Source organism: Etheostoma cragini, chromosome 6, assembly GCF_013103735.1.
Source record: "Etheostoma cragini isolate CJK2018 chromosome 6, CSU_Ecrag_1.0, whole genome shotgun sequence".
In the NCBI taxonomy this organism is placed as follows: domain Eukaryota; kingdom Metazoa; phylum Chordata; class Actinopteri; order Perciformes; family Percidae; genus Etheostoma; species Etheostoma cragini.
In genome coordinates this window covers 1,882,227-1,908,531 of record NC_048412.1, presented here as the reverse complement: position 1 = coordinate 1,908,531, position 26,305 = coordinate 1,882,227, and the positions used below count along the sequence as shown (strand labels likewise).

At 40.9% G+C, this 26,305-nt stretch overlaps 1 protein-coding gene across 1 annotated transcript; it reads left to right on the top strand.

Moving 5' to 3' along the window:
* Window positions 1-492: 492 nt before the first annotated feature.
* On the top strand, window positions 493-25,108 carry ibtk (inhibitor of Bruton agammaglobulinemia tyrosine kinase). The gene is made up of 29 exons (XM_034873933.1): window positions 493-681; window positions 1,444-2,365; window positions 2,552-2,648; window positions 3,486-3,610; window positions 5,238-5,348; window positions 7,180-7,350; window positions 7,635-7,752; window positions 8,136-8,316; window positions 9,032-9,155; window positions 9,459-9,636; window positions 9,948-10,101; window positions 11,592-11,976; window positions 12,666-12,922; window positions 13,012-13,098; window positions 13,214-13,296; window positions 13,961-13,998; window positions 14,131-14,227; window positions 14,345-14,446; window positions 14,977-15,094; window positions 15,381-15,441; window positions 15,643-15,770; window positions 15,920-16,032; window positions 16,202-16,347; window positions 16,615-16,730; window positions 17,578-17,676; window positions 17,940-18,095; window positions 19,389-19,589; window positions 23,014-23,146; window positions 23,888-25,108. Exons 2-29 carry the CDS (start codon window positions 2,042-2,044, stop codon window positions 24,011-24,013), a joined length of 4,029 nt encoding a protein of 1,342 aa, XP_034729824.1. The 5' UTR covers window positions 493-681; window positions 1,444-2,041; the 3' UTR covers window positions 24,014-25,108.
* Window positions 25,109-26,305: the final 1,197 nt, after the last annotated feature.

Below are 26,305 nucleotides of genomic sequence, written 5' to 3'. Positions count from 1 at the left end.
GGTTGGTCTCATGCATTCATGATAATGCCATATCTGGAAACCCCGGTATAGATCCCAGTGTAACCTCAGTTCTATCCTCCTTTGACCCCTTCCTGTTCTTAGCGTAGGTCAATGTGACAATCATCTGAGTAATTCTGTATGACCCGGATCAAGGCTGAAAGTGACACTCATGCCCACACTGCTGTTGGTGTGGCAAGCTCAAAAAGGTAGATTTTTGTGGAACATTAAATTATTTTTATTTTCTATTAAAGAAACAACCCATTTTGTCATCCTAGAACAAGTTGTCTTGTTGTACCATTTAAGATTGTTTACCATTTCGCATCAGAATTTTAACTTCTAAGTTAATTTATCATGTTCTTTGTTAATATATTTCAATTTTATAATCATGTACATGATGTAAACCCTAGAAAATAGTATTAAATAATTCCTATGACATCATTGATACAGTAACAGCATGCCCCAAAATCAACCAATAGAATAATGAGATGTACACGCCCTGACCAATGACAGGTCTCGACGTTAGCAAAGGTTTTTTTTCCCCCTAACTGCAGGGTTTCAGGCGTCCAGTCCTGTCAATATTTGCACCAGTTGACAACCTTAGCATTAGTAGCAATGACACATTGGATATACCTCGTTGATACAACTTTCTCCATGTCCTACTGTTTCTTTATCTAGCGAAAGGTAAGAAATTATACGAAGTCAATTTCTTAACAAAACAATTGGCTAACGCTAGCTTTCGGTGAGCTCGCTAAAGATAGCTGCCAAGGTAAAATCAGCTAACGCTACCTAGCTAATGACACTTGACAAACGTAGCTAGCTATATCTTTAAAGTTGCTTTTCCCCCCCACGACAGGTGTCTGGTTAGCTGTCAGAATGTAAAAAATAGAAAAGTATGAAGTGGCTCGACGGTTAACGTTATCCAGCTTCGGCACTATGAGCTAATACCTGGATGAAGTAACGTTAGTTAGCTGTTAGCACAGCCTGCTACGGCTAGGAAGTAGTCAGTTTCTTATTGTATTAAAATAAATAGCTTTACAATGGCTTTAACACCGCACTGCTATGACGCAGAATGTCCGAGGGGGTTAAATGGGGTGTCCCAAAATTAACAGGTTAATTGTATACGGCTAACTAACTTAGCCTGTTACACAATCCTGCTTGCTGTTGAGTCAACATTAAAAACACCCCCCAATTAACGCAAGTGCACGTTCTTCACAAGCTTACCCATATGCAAAGTTTAAATTTGCCGTAATCTTATTTGCACAGCGTTATCAAATACATGTCAGGCTAACCAGCTCAGTGGATTTGTGCTTTGTAGTTGGTATTTAGGTCAATCTTGCTCTGACTTTTACACTTACAGTTTTATATCTCCTCTAACTCCTGCATAGATTGATCGATTGATTGATTGATTGATTGATTGATTATTTTTCAATCTGTGTTCCTCAGGTGCCTTCTACAATTATGGCGTTTTGAAAAGGAGAGTGAGAATTTTGGGGGGAAAGGCGTCCTTTCCCCTCAAGTGTGATGGTTGGACTGCTGGATAAGAAGGAGGGTTGTTGAAAATTTGCCTTTTGTAAATTATCAAGAGTATTTAGAGGAAACAAACTATTTTTGCAAACATTGAAATGTACAATTTTGTATAAAACGCACAAGAGGTTTTGTATTTATTGGATTTGCGATGCCATCGTATGCTGCAAGCACCTTAGTTTGTGTTCAACTCCTGGTTGAAATGGTGGACTGAAACCAGTCGCCAAAAGGCTCTGGGGTCGCTAGGGTGCAGTGGAACCTCAACACAAGCACAATTCTAGCACTCCAAACCATCTTCAATCTTTTGTTGACACATTATTTCTTCATGTTCTTTTTCTTCTTGGAGAGCATCTCCGTTGTTGTACACAACTGTAGTGACAGTGTTATAGAATTGCTGCTTCACATTATATTCCTTTTTTAGTGTTGTTGTTTACAATTGTGGGTTGTGTGACGTCAGAGGGACTTTGTTATAGAAAAGGGAGGGGGGGGGTATTCTGAGGGTTTGGAGGAGTTCAGGATGAGTTTGCCACTGCTGGATTGCACCCCCAAATGCCGCTCACAGCAGCATGCAGACGAGGTGGTAGCGGCACTAACGGGCGGCTCGGAGGGGCAGCTGCGGGCATTCTTGACCTCCCACTGCCACAATGCGGCCACCTTGCGAGATGCCTTTGGTCGCACAGCCCTGCACCTGGCATCCTCACTGGGGAAGAAGACTCTGCTGGAGTGGCTCCTGGAGAGTAAGAGTGCTGACCTGATGGTGAAGGATAAGGAGTCCAGCTGGACCGCCCTGCATCGCAGCGCTTTCTACGGACAGATCCACTGTCTTATTTCGCTGGTCAAGGTATATAACACAGATCACCTAGGAATGTGCTGTTGAGTTGTTCAGGGTGTTCCCAATGAAGTGGTCAAATAATGCAACAACTTGGAAAGTAACGTGCTATAACAGGAAAAATTAAGATTAGTTTTTGCTTATTTCAAAGATGTTGACTTGACTTTGAATATCTTTTGTTTCTTGACTTTGTTTCAGCATGGAGGACTTCTTTCCACTCATGATAAGGAGGGTCTCTCTGTCCTGGACCTTACAATGAAGGACAGACCATCACATGTTGTGTTCAAAAACACAGGTAAGAAAATAATGGCGAGGAGCCCCATATACTGAAGAATGAGTCCTTACATCAGTGGCTGGGGTTCAATTTGTACCCGCTGCCCTTTGCTGCATGTTGTCCCCCTTTAACCTGTCTATATACACCTGTGTTATAGTTTTTTTTTTTTAAAAGGAACCCATTGGGATATTGGTCACAACTTCACCTAAGTTGCATGAAGAATGGAAAACGTGTGAATCTCCAGCAACACTTGTAATATAAGGAACAACTTAATTGTGAGACCAACATGTTTGGGCTTGTGGCCTTCATCAGGGTCATCATACGCCACATTACATCAGTATAACATTGGTGGCAAAACTATTGACTCTTTTGTTTTTGTCGGGAGTCACCGGGCTTATTAGCATGTTGATGACTCATTCTGTTTAATAGTGCATTTCACACTTGTACATGCATGGGATTTAACTTTCCCTGTGCTACATCCCATGTCTTTCTAGCCATAATGATTTGTGATTTTCACATTATATAGAAAAGGATTACACCTTCTGAAGAAGAACAGGATATAATTTAGTTTGATCTGTTTTTAGTCTATTTTAGCTTATTTTCATCTTATATTCTATTTTACACTTTTAATGCCTATGTCTTTTTATGTTGCCTTGTTTCTTTTATTGCTTTTATGTCTTATGTGAATCACCTTGTTGTTGAGAAAGGGGCTATGTAACACACACACACACACACACACAGGGTTTGTAAAGCCTTCTCTTTTTTTTAACGGCAGAAAAGACCAGTGGTTAAATCAAGCTTCAGGTGAAAGCATTGCTGTGACTGCCCTTGTAATGTTTTTTTCCTTCCTCATTACAGACCCAACTGAAGTATACACATGGGGAAACAATACTAATTTCAGTCTTGGGCATGGTAATCAGGAGAGCCGACAGCACCCTGAGCTTGTGGATGTGTTTGCCAGGACGGGGGTTTACATCAAGCAGGTAGGCTTATGACACACTGCTGTTCTCCTACGAGTAAGAATGTGTTTTCCTACAGCATAGGGCTTCCCTTCCTTGAAAACCCGTCTTGCATGCATCACACCAGTAATGCCCCTGACTGTACTGTAGGGCTGGACAATATATCGATATTATATCAACATTGATATATGAAGCTGATGATATGTCCCAAGTGTTGTCTTTTCACAGTTTTAAAGGCTTCATTACAGTAAAGTAATCTCATTTTCTGAACTTAACAGACTTAGGGTTTAATTTCCTTTCCCGTCGTAGTCATTGTATCCACATTATTGGTAATTATTTATCAAAACTCTCATTATGTTAATATTTTGTTAAAGCACTAATAGTCAACCCTACAATATTGCTGCAGTATCAACATTGATGCATTTGGTCAAAAACATAAGATATTAGATTTTTAGATTTTCGCCCAGCCCGGCTGTACTGTATGCTTCGACTCTATGCCAACATGTTTTGCATTAAGAAAAGCCAATGCACATGGGTACTCCAGATAAGGCACATCACCTGGGTAAACCAGCAAAACACTCCCTCCCCAGAGGCCTGTATAACACAACCTTCTCTTCAGGGTAAAGCAACATTTGTTAAAAGCTTTTCCCTCTAAGCATGGCTCAAACTGGCTCATACTTTTGCAGACCACAGAAGTAGAAATATTGGTTTTGCTTGATAGCTTTGTGTTTCATAAATAAATAAATAAAGCTAGTGGTTATACAGCCATGGTTATGTTATCAGGTGTATCAGTAATGTTGTGGGACTGAGTCAAACTGAGGGCATGGTTTGTGTGTCGGCCGGCCTATGCGTGGTGCCAGGCTGGCTACAATTTCATGCATTTGCCATGTGGATACTCTTAATGTGCTTAATACGCAACTGGCACCAGTGCAACTGCCCCCAGTGATGTTAGTACACGCCAGATGCTAAGTTATAGTAGAATAAGTAATGACTGTGTTAGACATGGTGTCATTGTAATCAGTTCTTAAGACCTAGTATTTGTATGTGCGGTGTGTATTTGTGAAGAAATGATTACCTGTGTTATTGGTGGACACAGAAGAAACCCTGTGTTTGCCGTACTTGTCATACAGAGACATTTCATGTAGCCTAGTGGGGGACAGATCGGATCTGATTTCATGACCACGCAATGACCCAGTGGCACTGCATTTAGTCATTGTCTTCCTAGCCTAATCTAGCAGGTGCCGTAGGTTAAATATTAATTCCACAATGACATGTTTTTAATTAAATGAACTACACTGATGTGTATGCACGTGTAAATGTCCACATCAATGTGATACTTTGGGAAACATCCCTGGGCTCTATTGAAAGCTTGAGGGTAGCAATGTATTAGTAATGATGTTTGCTTTTCCACTTGTGCCCTGGCCTTTATTGGCATAGTGTTTTACTATTACTACAGGAGGGCTTGGCCGAGGTACATGGAAAAAGAAGCCACTGAGGTCCAAATTATAATGACAAGAGCCTTAATTAGCACAAACTCCAGACTGTTTTTTTCCCTTAGAATAGAATGTTCAGTATTTTAAAATACTAATAAAAATCAAAAACAGAAACATTGCAATTATGTCCATGTTTAATCTCTTCTTGTCCCTTTTAGGTGGTCTTGTGTAAGTTCCACTCTGTGTTCCTGTCTCAGAAAGGCCAGGTCTTCACCTGTGGGCATGGCCTGGGCGGACGACTTGGCCATGGAGATGAACAGACATATCTGGTGAGACTTGTTATATGGCATTATTATGAAGATGTGCCAGAGTACATTTAAGTCCCGCCCCCACCTAAGTGAAAAACTCTCAGAACTCCATTGACTTGTATTGTGTAAAAGTTCCTCCTAGGCAATTTTGTCTGCTAGCAAACAACAAATGAATGCCTTAAGGCTGTGTTGTGGTGATAATCACTACCAACAATCCATTTGGCAACGAAATGCTTGCTGGAAACCTAATGTCGGACAAATGGTTAGATTAGTGTCAGGATCCCACAGTCTTCCCATTCTCTCTGCTGATTCCACTTTTGTCTTTCTAAAAGCTTAATTTTAGGGTCAGCAGCTTTTAAAAGCGTAGCCATGGGTTATTTAGCCTGTTGGTAGTGAATATCACAACACATAAGCTTTTAGGCAATTTTCTGTTTGGTAGCATACGAAATTGACGAGGAGGAACCTTCACGCGAGTTAATGGAGAGTTGTGTGCCACCCCCCTGGTGGGCGTGGCTTTCAGAGTATGACGCAATGCTCTCTGTCTCTATTATATGCTTCGTAAAGGTGGAGTATGTGGCACAGCTGTTGTACTGGATTGCATTAGATTTAAGGCTGCACGATATGAAGGAAATGTCTAATTGCAGTTATTTTGACACATATTACGATTGCGATATGTTTCACGACATGGAAGGGAAGGATCATTTGTGTATCATTATTCTCATTTTCATTGGAACTAAAAATGACTATTGTGGTATTTTTGCAAGGATCTGTGACAAACTGATTTTTTTCTTTAGTCTGTGGGTTAGCATTTGTAGGCCAGGGATGTCTCTGCTTTGGTTGGACATATAATCAGCCTTTAACAATATTGCGCCCCGGATTTGGCCCGCAGGCCTCAAGTTTGACACTTGCACTAGACTGTTTTAAAGCAGCGCGTCTAGATAGATGCTGCACGACATCAGATGGCGCCGGAGGTGGCTCAGGTTTTGGTTTAGGCTCTAGTCATCTCACGTCTAGACTACTGCAACTCCCTCCTGATTGGCCTGCCTGCATGTGCCAACCAGCCCCTGCAGCTCTACTTGTCTTCAACTACCCCAACTTCACTCACGCTACACCGCTCCTCCGCTCTCTTCAATGGTTACCAGTTGCTGCCCGCATCCGCTTCAAGACAGTAGTACTTGCATACAGGGCCACGAACGGATCAGCCCCAGCATACATCCAGAACATGGTCGAACTCTATACCCCAACCCGCTCACTCTATGCATCAGCCGACCTGCTCTCTGCCCCCTCACAGCGAGGGACAACTAATCACTCAACAAAATCCTGTTTGTTTTTTTGTCCTGGCTCCTAAATAGTGGAATGAGCTCCCTATTGACATCAGGATAGCCGAAGGTCTACGCATCTCCCGCTGCCGGCTTAAAACACATCTCTTCCGACTACACCTCGGATAAACATAAAAAACCCTTACTTAACTGGAAGTCGCTTTGGATAAAAACGTCAGCTGAATGACATGCTATGTAATGTAATCACCAGACTTGTCCTTTCACATTAGCTCTCACAGCAGAAAACAGCGGGACTTCTCCTGTCACAGTGCCATTTGAGTGACAGAATCACTGGCAAATAGTTTTAAATAACTACACGGGGATTTGCCCTGGTGCTAAAGATCCAGGCATGGGATACTGTCACAAGTTCTCTCTCAATCTTCAATAGCTTATACTTGTTAAACTCAAATAGATACCCATGAATGCTGAACGTTGAGCTTAGGATCTTCTTCTGGGCTGAATGTTTTGTACACTGTGTTTTTTTCCCCCATTAATCTCTCTCATTATGTTCTCTATCTCACTCCTCTGTGAAGGTTCCCCGGATGGTGGAGGGTCTGATGTCCCACCACTGCTCCCAAGTGGCGGCAGCTAAAGACCACACAGTTGTGCTGACAGAAGAAGGTTATGTGTACACTTTTGGCCTCAACACCTTCCACCAGCTAGGTCTGGCTCCTCCTCCTGCCTCAGCCCATGTCCCTAAACAGGTAAGGAGTTGCAGGGTTGAGAATGGAAGAGGGCAAATTACATTTTGAGGTGCATGCAACAAGCATTGTTTGTCGGTCAAATGAGAATTGGTCATTTTGGGTAATGAAATGACAATGTGTTTTGACTTCTTTAATCTGCTCTGTTTCATAGTATGTTAGTTTTCTTTTGAGCGGGATTGAGTAATTTACACAACCAATACATTAATAATGATATTTGATGTCTTTAAACACTTAAATTCTGTATTCTATAGTTTCAATGTCCCTTTGGTATGCTTTCTGTGTAGGTGTTCTCCAAGATGCTGAAAGGCAGGACAGTGATTGGAGTTGCAGCAGGAAGGTTCCACACAGTGCTGTGGACCAGGGAGGCTGTCTACACAATGGGACTCAATGGAGGCCAGCTGGGTAAGCTTCAACATTGAATACTAAGCAAAGCCAGTGTTATGAGTGCAAATGGCACTGCTTAAGATCCTTAATGTTGAGCAGATAAAGATCTCATCCATTCCCTGTGGCAAACTTAGGTGTCAGAATGATGAAGTGTAATATTTTTTTTAGTGTGCAAGCATGATCTTGTTGGAATAGAACAGTGCAAATGTTTGTCTACTGCTGTTGGAGGTTTGTTGAGGAGGAAAGACCCTCCAACATGTCAGAGGTGGATGACACACAAGGCTATCATGTGACTTTTTATTTTTGTTTTGAGTAAAAACCCATATTGAACACACACTGTATATGGGCAACTTGAGATGTTAATTTGATGTATATTTTGTACTTTATGTCTTGATCTCCAGGTTACTTGCTTGATCCTAATGGAGAGAAGTGTGTGACAGCGCCCCGGCAGGTATCAGCCCTATACCACAAGGATGTCACCATAGCTATGGCAGCAGCTAGTGATGGAGCAACAGTGGTTGTGACTGAGAAGGGGGACGTCTACCTGTTGGCTGACTACCAGTGTAAGAAAATGGCTTCAAGGTAAGTAGGACATAATGGTTAGCCCTACTAAACTGCAAAAACAAGAAAATTCTGTTACAAGTCTTTAAAGGAAATGGAAGCTTCATTCCATTAGATTAAAAGACTTGTAACCAAAACAGCACACAAAATCAGCATTAACTCAATTTAGTATTTTTTTCTATATCAGTTTTTTTCCAAATGTAGTCAAAGCAATACAAGGAACAAACTTATTATACCAAAATTTGAAAATAGCCTGTCTGACAAATGCAAAGATGCTAACACTGTAAAGAATGAAAGTTGTACTCTCTATATTTGTCAATGCTTATAGATCTGATTTATATGTGCAACCATCTCAAACCACCAGAGGCGCTGTTTGTTCTGCATCACCTCCAGTATTCTAGTCAGACCTAATTTAAATGGCAGCTGATCAAAAATCACCCACTAAACTGGAAACTGTTAGGTTATTGTTTGTTTCATTTGGAAATTGTAGTGCTGAGAGTGTCTGTGTTGGAAAGTGGACTAAGTGCGTGCCTGTCAGTTAAAGAGCAATAAAACACTGGACTTACTTGAATGCAGGTTTTCAAGAGCATCTTCCACCAAGAAACGTAGATCTTGAGCCAAAGATAAACAAATTAAATGATTAAGTGTATTACACATTTGCTTTGAATGTGAGACTGTTCTGTTAGTTTTCATGTTTTTTTTTTTTTAATCATTCCTTTTGATTGGTCTCTTTCAGGCAGCTGAACATTAGGAAGGTTCTGGTCAGCGGTGGTAATCTGGACCACCGTGTGGTTCCACAGCTCCTGAACGAGGGGGGAGGGGAAAAGGTGTCCATCCTGGCATTAGATGAAGCTGGAAGGGTAAGTGCATTCAGAAAGTAAGAAAGAGGAAATGCTTCTTACTCATTACTTATTTGGCCTAAATCAATTATTTAAAGTAGTTGAATTTCCCATCTGTCACTGCGCTAACATTTAGAAATTAAAGCTGAATGTTATTGTTATTTTTTTTGCCCCTCTTGTTATCTAACCTTTAATGTATCATAGACAGTTATACAATACCAAAGCAAGCTAGCGTGTTTGGGTTCCTATAGATAAAAATGGGGACTAAGACTTGTCTGTGTAACTTACCTTAAATCTTCCCCCTTCAATTTCTCTCTCTGTCAGGTGTTCTGCTGGCGGTCCTCTGGAAGCTCAGTGAGACAGTGCAGGTGGGCGTATGGGCGTCAGGTTTTCATGTCGGACATAGCTCTCAGCAAGAACGGCATGATGTTTGTGACTCAGGAGGGGGAGGGCTTCAGTGGCGTGTGGGCCGGAGAATATAAAAAGTATGGGGAGAAGAAAGGTAAGAAATTTAGGAACATGGTATATAGAATCATAAAGTTTGCCAATGTTTTGCAATTGTCTGTTTTATTTAAATAGTTTTCATTGGACTAAACCTTCAATTTGTATAGCACTTAGAAATTCATCAATTTCTTCTGATAAATAGAATGAGTGACCTAAAGATACACATTTGGAAGTTTATCAGAGTTAAAACAAAAGTGTAGAAGGATACAGATAGAGAAGATACACAGCTTTGAAGAAAATCATTAAAGCAAGTCTTTCTAAAAATGTGATTTTAAGAAGTGATTTGAAATCTGTTTATTCTTACCAAAGAGTGCAGTGTGGAGGTTTGTGGCCATTCGGATGCGGGGACGGTGTATGAGCGAATCCGCCTGGAGAAACTCCCGTATGTCCACAGAGCTGTCAGCATCACCATGGACTCTAAAGGCCGAAATTTTGGAGTGCTTCAGTCGGACCCCAAAACGAGGTAGAATATGTCCCTTGGAGCCTTGAAAATGCTTTGCTCTCTAGTGGACTTATCTTCTAAAGTCTGTAGAAAATCAACTTAAAGCCTACAAAACCCAGTTTGGGACCAGTTGAGCGTGTAAAGTGTGAGTGAAGTTCAAGCTGTTTGCTGCCAGTGTAGACGGCTGTAGTGATAAATATGTAAGCATATCTGTTCTGTCAGGCAGATGTGAGATAACTCCAACAAGAAGCTTTAATGCATCTTGTGTAAACAGGGTGTTAAAATCATGCGTGACAATTGAACTGGAGGTAGTAAATCAATGAAATTATCATAAGGTGATGCAAACCTAAACTTCACCTTTGAGGTTATCAGAACCAGTGGATAGAGGAGGTTAAATCTATGTTCATTAAATATTTATTAATAATAATAATCTTTCTGCGTAAATCATGGGATTATTGTGGGCAAGGTCTTAACACCTTGTAAACATGGATTTATTATACACAATAAGGTAAAAAAAAAAAAACTTTATTAAGATGGATATAACTAGTGCTTTGACTAAGTATGACCGGGTTTGGTATCCTTGGGGCTAAGTATACTCTGTGTTGGTAAAACATTAAAGTTTAAATAGTAAATGGGTAAAGAGGATTTAGAGAAACTACAGGTCTGGGCGATATAGAGAAAATCAAATATCACAATATTCTTGACCAAATAACTTGATGTCAATATTGCGACAACATTTTATGGTTGACTATTGGTGCTTTAACAAAATGTTATTTAAACAATTAGATTTTTGATGAATAATCACCAGAGTGGGTAAAGTTAAATAATAGAACAGCTAGAACAGTTTGGTAAGTTTAGAAAATGACATCACTTTACTGTAATGCAGCCTGTAAAACCAGGAAAAGTCAACACCATATTACAATATTATGATATATCCAAAATCTAAAACGATATCTAGTCTCATATCGCGATATCGATACAACATTGATATATAGCTCTACTACATAGACCATTAAGCATACATATTATTATCTTACAGTTTATCAGCATTAGTAAGAGTTAAGAAGCAAGATTGACATTAAAATGACCATCTCTCCAGCGACTCATTGAAATTTATGTTCGCTGGTTGGGCATTACACAAAATAGTGGACCATAAAGCTTATCTGGTTGGGTCTAATTGTTTTTAATTTTAAATCTCTTCTTGCTGGTAGGAGCCATTGTTCAAAGTTCCTTGCTCCTTCTTTTATTACACTATTGTTTGCTTGACAGTTTTTTTGCATAAGGTCTGAGAGACATTGTAATCTTGTTATTGGAAAGTTGTATGCTCTATTTACATTTATGGTTTCTGTTCAAATAGGCACCTGCCAGCCTTTTTAAAGCTGTATTGCCTCTTGTCCAACTATCACTCTGTTGTCATAGGTTATCCTCTTTGTGTTTATGTTCCAAATGGTGATTTTTGATTATTTGAGTGATATTTGTTGAGTAGTGTCCACCCTGTGTCTTTAATCCAGCTTATATGAGATTCCCAGCATTGTTCCATCCTCCTTTTCCCAACACTTCCGGAGCCTTCTGAATGAGGCGAACGAAACGGACAGCATCCATGATGTGACCCTTCAGGCTGGTAATCGCACCTTCCCGGCCCACAAGTACATCTTGTCCATGAGGTCTGAGTTCTTCCGGAAGCAGTTTATGTCCGAGAATAGTGAGGTTGATGAGGAGCTTGATGGAGAAGTGAGGAAGAGCGAAGATGCTGTGGGATGCGATTTAATCATTTTGGAGAAGGTCCCACCCGACATGCTGGAATACGCTCTGCACTTCATCTACACTGACTCCTGTGAGCTGCTGGTGCACGGGGCCCGGCCGAGAGTCTCAGGGGCCTTGACTGGACAAAACCAGGTAAGGATGAGAAATGTGTTATTCACTTCAGCTCTGGCAAACAGAATCTGGATATACTAGACTCACGGGTGCAATTTAAAAGCACTTTGAATTGCATTGTTGCTGAAATTTGCTATACAAATAAAGCTGCATTGCCTTTAATATTAGGGTTGTCATGATTTTGGTCTCAGCGAGTGTGTGTTCGTCTTGATTTGGAAGTTAGCATTAAGGTTAAAGCTAGTGAACGTAACAGTGCAGTCTATGTACAGTTTATCTGTTGGTGAAACATATTACAACTCCTCAAGATCTAAACCAAGTGTCTGTGTCTTGCTTGCTACCTGCTGGTTAAAGTGAATGAGGTTAGCCACAGAGCAAGCGACAACTTTAGCACAGACTAACTTAAGGTGGGCTGACCTTTCAGGTGGACCAGTTCTTCTTCTTTTAGTGACCTCCAAGCTTTGCTTTGGTGTTTTCTCCCTTGCTGCAACTGACCACTAAGCTTTATGCACCTAATTGCACAATGACATAATTGAAATGCAAATCAGCATATGATGTCATTTGCACCTATGCACTCTAAAAACCCAGGGAAAACCCTGCTATTGCTTGAGTCTATATAAAACCGTAGCTTTAGCCGGAAGGAGCTGAGCCTTTGACTCAGCTGTGGTTATTGCATGAATTCCATGTTCCACTGTCTCTGTTGCCATTGCCAGGACTCTGAGCAGGAGAGGCTTATCAGCAGCCTGCAGGACTTGGGCCTGAGAGGCCGTTCAGCTCTCGAGGTGTACCGCTCCCTTCCCCCTGCAACCAAAGGAGATGGTGACAAGGCCAAGAGCAAGTGTGCCAAGCCTGGCAAGAAGGGAAAAGGAGGCAAAGGTGACAAGGCTGGGGCCAACGATGGAGGGGCCAACCCTGTGAAAACCTTACAAGGTGTTGCAAAAAAGCTGGGTCTGGGAAGCCTGTCTGCACGGTGAGAGACCGAGTGTGCTCTAAAACCCTGAGGCAAAATCAGATGTGGTGTCATTTCTTGTTAATCATGCTTTTTTAAAATCTTGACAGACTGGACGGAGTCAAATATGAAAATGGAAAGATCAGTGTTATAAACAAGAAAACTGGCAACAAACCCAAGTTCAACCAGAAAAAATGGTAGTTAAATACATTTTTTTATATATATATATATATATATATATATATAGTATATATACAATATTATATAAGAGATTACATTTTTTGAAATATCTGTCTTTATGTTTCTGTACAGCTCCTATCTTTGTGATGTTACTTTGAAATCTGAAGATGGGAAAAAGTTTCCATGTCACAAATGTGTTCTCTGTGCAAGACTAGGTAAGGTCCGCCCCTCAAAGAACCGAATACACGTGTTCATACATTCATACTAAAAAGAGAATGTAATTCATCATACATCACAAAACTGTATGTCATAAAGCAAATGTGCCTCATTGTTTAGAGTCTTAACTCTCCTGTTGTCCTTGGGTCAAATTTGACCACTTTAAAAAATGTCTATCAGAAATATGAGTTTCTTTTTAACTAAATTACCACAAAAAATGGATTGGATTCGATACAACGCTCTTTGCAAATACAATTGATAACTTTCATTCCTGACGAATTCATCTGTACGTTTCTCTGATCTTAGCTATTAGTCAAAATAATTCATAATTCTGCTTTTTTAACTCAAATATTAGGTATAATTCTATATAAATGAGGGTTATTGACCATGAATTCCAAAAAAGTAGTGTATCACTATTAAGATGGTGTTAGTGAAATCTTAAATGTCCGAAAAACGGTCAAAAATGTCAAATTTGTCAGTTTTTTCCTCGGGAGGACAACATATGGGTTAAAATCCGTAGTAAAAAAAAAAAAAGGTTGGTCCTTTTTGAATAATGGCCTCCTGTCTATTGAAATAACTTATAAAGGGTCTGCTGAAAGATGTTTCGGAGTTACAGAAAGTGAGTTGAAATGTTTTTTACTTTTGTCTTCATCTTGTCTGCAGAATACTTCAATAGTATGCTTGGAAACCCCTGGATCGAGGTATGCCATGTTTTTATTTTACAATGCCTTATTTATGAACCAGTATATCTGTGGTATGTAGTCCTTGCAATGCACTTTTCATGAACATAACCATACTGGAACTGATACTGGTGTCGTCTTGGGCCCCCTCAGGCCACATCCTGCACTGCACTGGAGATGCCTACCAGCTCAGAGGTTCTACAGGCCATCCTGGAGTACATCTACACAGACGAGTGTCCCACCATCAGAGGTAGCTTCTCAAATTGGATGTTGACAGACAGATCAAATTAAAAACGTGTATTTGTTGCTTTGGTGATTATTATTAACATTAAAAAGGCACTGATTGTTGTCTTTCTTTGCTCAACAGAGTCTTTGAATGTAGAGTTTGTTTGCAACGTATTGGTTGTGGCTGACCAGCTGCTCATCACCAGACTGAAGGAGATGTGCGAGGTTGTCATCACCGAGAACTGTACGCTATGCTAAATTTGTCTTTTCCTCCACCCTTAATTTACTCTGCCCTTGTCCATTTCCTGCTTTTTTATCTTGAAATAATGCGGCAAGTACTGTATGTCATATGAAATCTACAACTTTATGGATTTCAAGGTTAGATACAAAAACTACATTCATGCATTCTGAGGGTTACCCTAACCCAACTGGGCAAAATTAAATAATGCTTGTTAAGCACTATAGCGAAAACAAATAACACACATCCATAAATATATAAACTCTTTGTAGTGCAAATAATGTAAGCGGCCTGATGTCTATACTTTTGAGCTGGTGTGTGCGTCGAGCCGGCATGTGTGTGTGAGTGGGTGATAGAGCGAGGGAGAAGTGAGGAAGTGACACCGATTAGTTTTGGAGCAAATTCCCACTCTAGAGTCATAGTGCCTATGTTTTTTCAATTTCACATTGAAAGTAATGGAAAATATGACTAGATGCAATTGCGTCTTTGAAATGATCTCTTGTGAATTGTGAATGAAGCTGCTTTGCTCTTTCCAGTGACTCTGAAGAATGGTGCGGAGCTGCTGGAGTTTGCCACCATCTACAACGCAGAGCAGCTTAAAGTCTCCTGTCTCCAGTTCATTGGGCTCAACATGGCCGCCCTGCTGGAGTCAAAGTGAGAATCACAAAAAATAACCCTAAATGGGCTTAGAAAGCTCAATTATTAATTAGTTAAGAGTTTTTCGGCATTTATTTTTTTATAACAATTTCAACAGTGCTACAATGAATCTGATTTAAAACTGTTCTTTATAACCTCAAAAGTGTACATTGGTCCATGCTGTATTATCTTAGTAGTATGTATTCAGTAAAGTTGGACATTTGGATATACTGTATGTAGCATGAGTGCGCTAAACTATTTTCTCATCCATACGTAACTCTGTCCCTTTGTTTTGTGTCCTCAGGGCGCTGGATATTCTTAGTGATGGAGTGCTTGTGGAGCTTTCTGCAGCCTACAGGAGGATGGTGAGTCATCCGCCCATAATCAATTTAATAGGTTGTAGGGACGGTTTTGGGAGGTGACGGGTTTTATTTTTGTTTTTTCTTCCGTTCGTACAGGTGATTGAACTGATTGCATAGTCAGTCTTGGTTCTCATACCTTAATGTAAATGTGTACAGGTTCAGGTTATAATAATAATTCGTTTTTTGTTGTTTGTTTTTATTCAGATCCCGGCCATGCAGAAGAGGGTTATCACTCCATATCCTGGCGCCCCAGACCTCAGTGTGTATGAGGATGTGGATTTGGACTCATTGTTTTGCCCCAAGCCAGAAACGGAACTGGATCACTCCTGCAGGTACACAAACAAAGTAAAAGTAAAGGGAAGCACGGGCAAACTAGGCTATCTGCAAGTCCTTGCAATCCCCCTTAAAGATCTTATAGTAAATGTGGAGCCCCAAATTGATATCGGATTATTATTTTACCACATTATCTTCCCCCACCCAGGGAAATCCTGTTAAAGAAGGCCAAGATGAAGGCTAAAAAGAAACCAAGGCGACGCTCCGACAGCTCAGGAGGCTACACTCTCTCTGATATCATTCACAGCCCCCCTGCAGCAGGTACACTTAAACACACATGATGGATATATTGTTTGAAATAGATGTATCTTTTTCATTAAACTTTTACCACTTCTAAGTCATAACAAACCACAAGGTTTTTTCACCACACCAACTTCTTTTAAAGCATCAGCTGGTTGTTGTTTGGTAAAAACACTCTCTCTCCTCACAGTGGTCTCCCCGTGCCTGGTAAAGTCAGGCAGGGCTAATTCAACAGAGTCCCTACAAGAACTGCTCACATCCGACTCAGAGGGCAGCTACATGGGAGTGGGCAGTCCCCGAGACATGCAGTCACCTGTCTTTCACGACAGAGCCGAGGTTAATGACCACCACCACAATATACAACACAACAACATATACAACAAATAACAAGTTATTTTGTTGCACACTTAATATAACAGGTGATGCTTGTCATGTTGCCGCTTACTGTGGGTGCAGTATGAAAGAATACTAACACTTAAACTTGTGTTTACACTTTTGTAGTTATCCATTAGCCATTGTATGACCATGTTTGGTTAATAAAACTAATGTGGCTTCATTACATGGAGAAGTAGAAACAATTATATTGTTGTTCATCATCTGCAGGATGAGAAGGCTTTCAGTCAGAGGCTTAAGACCCCACCTGGTACCCCGACCTCCTTGAAAGATCTCCCAACTGACCCCAACTCAGCCCCACAAATCATCCCCAAGGTCCTACCCTGGTAAGATTTATTTATTTATTTATTTTTATTTATTCATTTTATTTGTTAGGGACCATGTACAATTTAACCTAAATGTTGCCATTTAATGCTATATTTTTAAACTTTTTCTTTTATTCTTACAATTTTGGTGGTTTTTATATCCTCTTAAAAATACTGTAGCTAGAACATTCAGGAAGAGGATATTGTTTCTTTTGAAAATATTGCCATATTGCTAGTTAAAAGCTTGCCTAAAAAGATGTGTCTTGAGGTGTTTTTTAAAAGTTTCCAAAGAATCCAAGGCTCTCAAGGCTAAAGCGAGAGAGTTCCAGAGCCTTGGAACCACCACAGAAAAAGCTCGATCACCTCTGGTTTTAAAACCTGTTCTGGGCACAGTTAAAAGGTCTTGGTCTGGAGACCTTAGAGAGCGACCAGAAGTGTGTGCTTCTAATAGATCCTGGATGTAAGCGGGAGCTTGACCATGCAAGGCTCTATAAGTAGGGATTAAAGTTTTTAAATGCACTAAGTATTGATATTTGAGCTATGTGTTGTAATGCGTACTTTATGAATCCCACAAGGGGGAATTTAATCTTTTTACTCTTGTTTTTTATATATATATATATATATATTCACACACACAAATATACCCAAAATACACCCACGCCTCAGCTGAAACAATACAAATGTATTTATGAATGGAGAGATGTCAGAGTTAGGGGGCTGCCTCAGAGGATGGCGCCCAGAGCAGGTGAGGGCATTGCCCAGGAGGCAAACTGGCACCTCTCCAGCTACCAGTCCACACGCCCAACTTGATCCAACTCAGCGACTGCGACCCCCAGGTAGTATGTGTGACTGTTATTACTGTCTGCAGTGCTGCTCGTCCAACCCCAGTCTTGGATCTGAGAACCATCATGGATATGGAGGCCAACTCTCTACAGACCCTCGGAGCAACTCCTAAAAGCCCTGGGAGGTATGAGACGTCTGCTGTATATATTCTTAATGAGGACATTATTAACAAACAATAATTAACAGTGACTAGTTGATGGAGGCTGTGATGGCGATCAGTTAATGACTAATTGCAATACAAAAGTACAGTTGAACTGTTTTTCTATAAAATGTGATGCTTCATTTTTTCCCCGTCTGAAGGAAAGTGGTACTGCCGCACGAGCGAAGATTATTTCTTGACTGTTATTCACTTCAGCTAACGGTACATATTTTTCCTCCTGCCCGCAGTGTCAGCACCAGCAGTAAGCACTCCCCTGTTCCCATTAAACTGTCCCAGAAGCAGAGGAAGATGTTGGCCATGGCCAACAAAGAGGCCTTTGTGGAGTCCACTGCATTCAAAACAACCCCCACAGTCATCCAATCCAAAAGCAGTGGGAAGGCCTGGTGAGTGAGCACACATATGAAGACTTTTCCTGTCCACTACTGACAACTGTCAACAAATAACTTCCTGCTTCCTGTTGATGGGTTTATAGCCTGTCACCGGTGTGACAGCGTGTGTTTGCGGCTACAATCAGTAGTAACGGATGAAATGACTTTGTGTTTGTGGAGTTGGTCGCTTGGACTGGCAAACCCACAGTGAATTATCTCCTGACTGCAGTTCCCCTCAGCTCTACAGAGGGTTTTAGCATCTTTCAGCTAACTGTTCCCGCTTTACAGCCCATAACTTAACTGTTTTTTCCCCTCTCACAGCTCTCACCAGTGTTGTTTTTGGCACAGCGGACAGCTGTTTTCTGATAAACCCACTGTACACTATTTGCCCACCCTCAAATGACAGACAAAGTAACCAACTAGCAGGTGGACCTAGTGGATTAGCATTTAGCAGCTAAAGAAACAGATATTTCCCTCACGAATTTGTGGAAACCAAACCGCTAAAGGGAAAGCCAATATTGAACTTATGTTCATCAGGCGGACATAAACACAACTCCAAATGAATGCTAATGTTGGTCTTTGTAAATAGGCAACTGTTTGCTAACATGATCACCAAACAAACTTAAGAATCACCATGAGAGAACACAGGGCTGTTCTAAAAGTTGAAAGCAGATAGATGCTAAACAGAGAATGTGCCAAAAAGAAGCCAGTGTGTTTTTTTTTTATTTAGAAGTTATTTGAAGCCTTAATCTGTCCACATTATTTGACATTTCACACAAATGGAAAACACATGTACAATGTAAACACCGAGCGCACACTGCGATCAATTTCATCTGATCTGCAGCAGCACCTCCAGAAGTGATCAGATCTCCACCAGGATTCTTCAGTCCATACATCAAAAAGTATAAGTTTTGCATATACCAAAGCATGCAAGCAGTCATTGCTTGTCCTGACGCTGTCATTGTGGGTAGAAAAATCTGCACATCCACTCTAGTGAGTTAGAAAACATGATCCCCTCTGCCGGAAAACAAAAGTAGGTTCTGGCTACGAAATAATGGTTTTTGTTGACAGTGAATCCTTCCTGGCCACTCACCTGCTTAACATTGTAGATTTGAAATCTGGAGAGTATATTCAGATGAAGATGCTCTTCTTGCATTAAGAGTACATTATTTTTTAAGGTATATGGTGCTTGACAAATTCAAAAGGAAAACAGAAGGAATTACTGACAACAGCAACAAAAGTGCAACCATCTTTTTACTTTTACCATGCATTTATATGTTATACATGCTCATTTGTTTCAATCTGCAGGGCAACAGGGGTCCAGTCCCCACCCTCCTCATGCTCCTTTCGAGCGCTGCTGGAAGAGGAGGAGAACTGCTTGATTAAAGTGGGACAAACCGGAGCCCAAAGGGACCTAGCAGCCCAGGTGTTGCCTGCTACCGCTACTCCTGCAACCAGGAGGGTCACGTTCAAATGTGCCGAAAGCAGCGAGCCAGAGCGACCCGCTGGGTGAGCTTCTACACAAAAACACGCACTAGAGTACAAACACACAAAAGAAGAAGCGGTCCATGCCAAAACTAGGTTGACTTTTTCTGTTCTGTACTGCTGTTTTCCACTTGGTGTCACTGTTGGTGTGTCTTCATAAAACAGCCGTTTTTTTTGTTTTTTGTTAATCAGCAGCCCACACATACAATATATATAAGATACAGAATACCACATTAAGAGTCATTCCCTCTACCTCAATACTAACTAACCTTATTGCAATACCTAATCTAAGCCTTCATTTAAAATACTTGAGTTATATCCGTTCTAATTATATTCTCATCTGTCATCTGAAAGAAGCAAATAAAAAAAGCTGCTTTTTTTCATATCTTTGGGTCACTTGGAAGTTGAAAATTGATCTGACACAAACACAATGGCTTTGAGATTAAGAAGTGAACAGGAAAGTAGCGCTGATTGTTCATCTCCTGACTGATTCTCCATAGACGGCAGAGCAATATAATATTATCATTGATTAATTAGTTAATATATATATAATTAGGGGGTCCAAGCCTGAGGGGCTGGGAACGGCAGTACCAATGCTACGCGGTTCATACAGCAGGGCCGTGGAACCCTGTTGTTTTTCCTCCTCCTACATAATTATTCTTCTCTGCGTAAAATTCACGCTACAGCCTAAACCGTACATGGTAGTGGTGTGCCAATTTCAGGACTGGTCCAAAACTCCGCAAGGACCTAAGGCGCAACAAATGACCCACCTCCACCACACAACGCGTTTGGCCCTACAACTCCCAGCTCGCCCTTACCTCCTTTTCACCTTGTCTCCTTCCCCTCACTTCCATTCACTAACCCCCCCCCCCCCCCCCAAATCTTTTTATTCTTAATAGTGGTTTTGTGGTGCGGGTTGGTGGCTGTCTACAAGGATTGCGTTTTTTTTTGGTTTTTTTTACAGTGTATTCAGGTAGCTGGCAGACAGTGAGATGTTTGCTCTATGTGACAAAAAATGTTGTAGCCTAAAAAAATGCAAGGCATTGCTTCGAGCACCTTTTAATGGGATATTTGCAATGGCAATGTACTTTAGACCTCATAGCTCACAACTCAATATTTCTGATGTTTGCCTCCCCACGTTACGCTTTGGGTTCCGCTTTCGCATGCTCCGCCGGTTTGCCAAAGTCAACTTGCGTCGGGATGACTGGCGCGATGAGGCTTGGACCCCGGTCATAACTGCTTGCCGTTCTAGTTAAATACTGTACTTGTGAGTCTTACTGGACAACTTGTTGAATGTAAGTGCTGACTGACAGGATCTCCTCTAGTTAGAGTGACACTCTGACCTGAGTAAGGTGAACCAGACCCGGTACAGCCGGTTTGTCTGGGTTGACACTGAGTCACTCTGACCTTTTACAACATCCCATGACAGCTGGACAAACAACACACACACACACTTACACTTCAGTAAGTGTACATTCTGTAAATATGCATTTCTAGTTGAATTAAAAACAATTACACGCACATTATATTTTATTGCATGTATCTCTGATGTAGGACTGCGTGTGAGAGATAGTAATACATTCAACTGTGGAAGTGTTAGACCATCTCTGTCTTCGTCTTTCTAGCTTTTTGCAAGTGTCTCTTTTATCTGATATCATATTTCCTTTGCTGTTTCTTTGCAGCATGAAGCTCGTGTAATCTTTAGATCAGACTTTGAGATATTAAACAGCTGTGTATGGGAGTCATTTTAGTGAAGCTGGTGATGTTAATCAGCATTGATAAGGGTAGCCATCATGTCACAATCAATCATACAGAACAGGGAGCAGGTTTCAGGTTCCTTTTGGTATTTGAATGAGCAGAGAGAGGGACAAGTTCAAGGCTCAGGAAGCGGCGGCAGCAACCTCGTATATTTCCATATCCCACGTCAGAATTAATAGAGATGCCTTTTATGATCTTGTCTTCTTTTTTTCCCCCCCTTATGTTTTCTATTAATTTCCAGAGGTCTTTCTTGGCCAGATTAACATGCGCGCTTGAACACACAAACTTTCCCAAAAACTAGTGCTGTCAAACGATTAACTCAAACCCATTGTCATATTTTTTTTTACATGCCATGTTGAATTGATGTCCAGGAATCTTGTAGAAAACTGAACTTGAATGCAAATTTAGCAACGATGCTGATGTAAAAATTAAATAAAGACACAAAAAACAGTAAACACAACATTAGAAGGCAGCAGAAAATGTAAGATGCGGGATTCCTAATTTTGCCTCATACAATGAATACAGCAATGGTTGATAGCCACCTAGAAACATGGGGAAATGCAAGTGCAGCTACAAATGGCTTGAAAACTAGTATTCTTGGTTAAGGTTGGTGCTTGGAAATGTTTATGAAGGGACAATGGGGATCAGAGCGGTGGAATCGCATTTACAGAACAAAAAGACACAGATTATATAAAGGCACGCCAGCAACCCACCAATTGCTAGTTTCTGCTCCACCATTTCCACCGCTAGCAATGATGTCAACGCTACAACGCTGGATGTTACGATGGCAAATCCACAGCCAACAATGCCAGCTAACCTACGAGAAATGTATGGCTCTACGCCAACACTCCGAGCAGAGGGGATTTGGGTGCTGAGGACCGTGACAAGCCATACAGGTCTAATGACAGGATTAAAGAAGTGTTCGAAGCAAGGTTAACAGATTCTGGGCTTGTACAGTCATTTACCATACTGTTCATTTTGTGAAGATTACTGTATATTTATAGTTTTGGTTCACTCCGACCAGTCTCAAAGTGTATTTGTCAATGGACATAATCCATTTCTCAACATGATGGAAGTCATTGGAAGCAAACGATAGGTGTAAATCCTAGAATTGTCAGCATAATTATAATAGGAAATGTTTTTTTTGTAAATAATATGCCCTATGTATGACTGTAAGCTTGTAGAGAAATTAAATCGAATAGGACCAAGATTCAGACCCTGTGGAACCCCAATGTGAGGTCTTGTGTTCTTTAGACCTGAAGTGTCCAATAGAGGCTAAATGTTTCTGGTCTCAAGCAATGATTTGAAACCAGTTTAGACTGGTCCTGCCATTTCCCAGTCTGCTCAACCAAATGATATGATCCACTTTGTTGAATGCATCGCTGAGGACAAGGAGAAAAATCCTGATTGCGTCTGTGCTCATACAAAGATCAAGAGCGCTGTCTCAGGACTGTGATTCTGAAGTAGCACGACTGTCTGATCGAGATGGATTTGAACTTCAGTCCCGTCACGCAGTCATAGCAGAGTAAGACAGGTGGCCGTTCACTCACAGGAGCTTGTCAGTAGTAGTCAACTCAACTTTTTGTTCATGCACTTAGACTCTTGTCGCTTTCACTATCACAGCAACTGGCACTAATTCCCATCCTCTCTCTGTCTCTCTCTATGTGTGTGTCTCCGTCTCTCCCCTCAGGCCCTGGGTGCTAGGAGCCGCAGGCAGCCCTCCCCTCTCCTCTCATGTCACCTTTGCCTCCATCGTGGAGGAGGAGAAGGAGCAGGAAGCTGCACTAATACGCAGCCGCGAGAAGCCGCTGGCGCTCATCCAGGTAACAAGTCTTGTTTGTGTGCCTAAGTGTTTGCTCACTCACCCACAAATGCTGTACACACTCCTGGTGTGACTGAAGTTATAGCTTGTGTGTGCACCATCCAAGTGGAAAACATCACGGTGGTGTTTCATAGTTGCATTGCTGCAGATTGCCTCTCCTTTCCATCCCCATCTGGCAGGCATGCATCTATTTGAGCGAGTTCTCTTTGAAATAATGAAGAGGAAACCTTTCACTCTCCTCCGTAAAGATACCCAGCTCTCCCTGTGCTATGGGTTTTCCCTCTCTTTCAAAGTGGAAACAGAAAAGAAGAAGAATTATAATGAACTTGCTCTGTGCTTCTCACTGTTTTGTTTTTATCTTCATAAAATCCGCAATCCGAGACAAAAAGCCAGACAAAGCAAAAATAAGACTTGAGAAATGTTTCATGGTTGCATTGCCACAGATTGCATCTCCTTTCTATCCCCATCTGGCAGGCATGTATCTATTAAACGCCACATTCTTTACAGTGCTGGTTAGAAGTGAGGTGTCTTCCAGTTTTGTCTTTAGACAGCCCTACACTTTCTGTCAACACCTTCACAAACACTTATTCCCCCTCTGGCTTTTTGCTTGCCATTACGTAATCCCATCATCATTAAGCTGTCAGTGTCAGCGTTTTCTTTTACCCTCAAATAAAGTGTGGGTTTTTCTGACCACAATATCCCCGGCTCTATCTCCTTTTCTTGTCTTTTTCTGTCCTTGTAGATTGAAGAGCGGGCAATCCAAGACCTTCTGTTCCATTATAAAGCACGCGACAACCCCGATGAGCTGATTGTGGTGGAGAGGTCTTCCAGAGGTCCAATGGCAGCCCCAACCTGGAACAAGCACTGATGTTTAGCAGCGCAGCCGCAAGTGAGAACACCCCCTGCAGCTGTCCCTCTGTATTGTTGGCTGCGTACCTGCTGCAGCTTCCCAGAAATATCCTCCGGTATATCAGTCCGTGTTGAGATGCACGTCAGACTCCAGCCCGGTGTGGGATGGGTTTGAAGCAAATGGATGCGTGTCTCCGCAGCGTTACTTTAAGTTTTATTTCATTGCTGCTCAACATTTTGTTTGTATGAGTGAGAGGGAGGGAGTGTTCTTCATAACTTTATGTGCTCCTGTAGAGACGTTTCAGGTCTGGGATCACTCATACTTAATGGATTTTTGTTTTCTTAGTGGGATTATATTTTACTTGGCAAACCAATGATACAAAAAGTAAAAAAAAAACTTCCCAAATGAAAATGTGAAGTTAAAGTTGCCAAAGAATTGGAGATGTTCAAGCCACAACATGGGTCCAAATTGCCTCACCTTGAGTTCCACTGATTTGTGTGTGTGTGCGTAGTTGTGTGTGTGTATGTGTGAGTGAGAAAAATCAGTGGGATCTCTTCATGTGATGAAGAAACTAAGAGTGCCAATTATCAACTTTGGCAGAACATCATTTGTACTTGAGCTGTTTACCAAGGCACCATGTTTAGTTTATTTCGATAGTCCGTTCTTGTTCTTGGTACTTTGATTGCTTTGATTGACTGGTTCAGCTGGTTTGCAGTAGCATGGTAATCGTGCCGGACTCAGTAAATATGTGTATTTTAAATATGACTGAAATACGTTTCTCATGTTTAAAATACATTATTTGATGCAGGTATAGTAAATAGTGATTGCGTGTCACTAGTTATCAGTTATTTTATGTATTTTAGGGAAGGTGGTGTGCCTTTATCAAATAATAACTACAGATACAGCAGCTAAAATATATGAATTTCCTCTTCATTATTTAGTTTTACCCTCCACCTTTTCTGCTGATGCTAATGTAAGCTTGGTAGGTACCTTCTTATCGTAGCCATGTAATAAAGTCTTTAGGTCACATTTGTGTGTGTGTGTGTGTGTCTGAGAGACATCAGGATGCGACTAGAAAATGGCATGTAATAAAATATCTCACCTCGCCAATGATCCTGTCTCCATTTCAGTTTATTTGTCAGCAGACCGCATGAAAAGACAACGATAACATTTTCTCAATTATTTTTCCCGTGGCTTTTCCTGTCTTTTAATATAGTTGAAAAGCGGTCCTTTACTGAAAAATGTGGCTCTCACTGCATCTATTAAAGATGTAATCTGCCCGTCTCCTGACACTTTAGCTGCCCTGCATGAGTAAAGGACCATTATCGAGGCTCAGCCTGTGATTAACTGTGATGACCCTGATCTGAACAGCGAGTGTGGCGCTTTAGGGATTTTATTGGCTGTAATTGCAGGTAGAGCATCACGTCGGAAAGTCATGGAGAGACAGCTCGTGGGGGAAATATTAATTACAAATTAAGAGCAATTACTTGGTACGGAGGTGATCCATGAATCAAAGCCTTAGAGAAAAAGTCTGCTGCTTTACATCACGCCACAATGAGCCTGGAAACCAATGTGACATGTTTTCAAAAGGACGGCTCATCCTCCAAAAAAAGGAATGATTTTGCATGTAGTGGCGTGTCAAACATGTTTTGAAATTATAGCATGAAATAACAATGTAATCGAACATGTGCACTCTCTATGAGTGTGTTTACTTGCAGCGGTGTCCTAGTTTGGGGCTTACTGAGGCTGTTTACATGGAACAGGACATGAGAAATCTGGTCATTCCTATGATTCTAACAGTATGGAGGTTTCTGATCATCTGTGTGCAGTTGTCTCTTTATTGCCCCTTCCTTAAATGACTTCACATTGGATACTATTTTTACTCTTAATGACATGAAAGTAATTTTCTTCACACAACTGAAATGTAACATTCAGGTTGCTTTGGTCAGTTTTGCATTCCTACTACTATATCATATAGACATAATGGTCATTCCTATTATGCAGCAACATTTCTTTGCCCATGAATTACTTTAAAATGGGTCATATTATAACATGGTTTAAATTATAGATTAGTAAGAATACATTCTTTTCTTTTACCTATACTGACCTGTTAATTATCATTATTTCTTCTTCTTTTTTTTACATCTGCTCTTCTTTACTATGCCCCTATTGCAAAATAACAAAAAATGCCCAAGAATACTAATAATGTTCTTTAGTTATTTGTTATAGGGCATTTGAAAGTTGAGACCAATTTCATAAAGTGACCAGGATTTAAGAAGAATAAGCACAAACTTTCTCTTATGTTTTTTT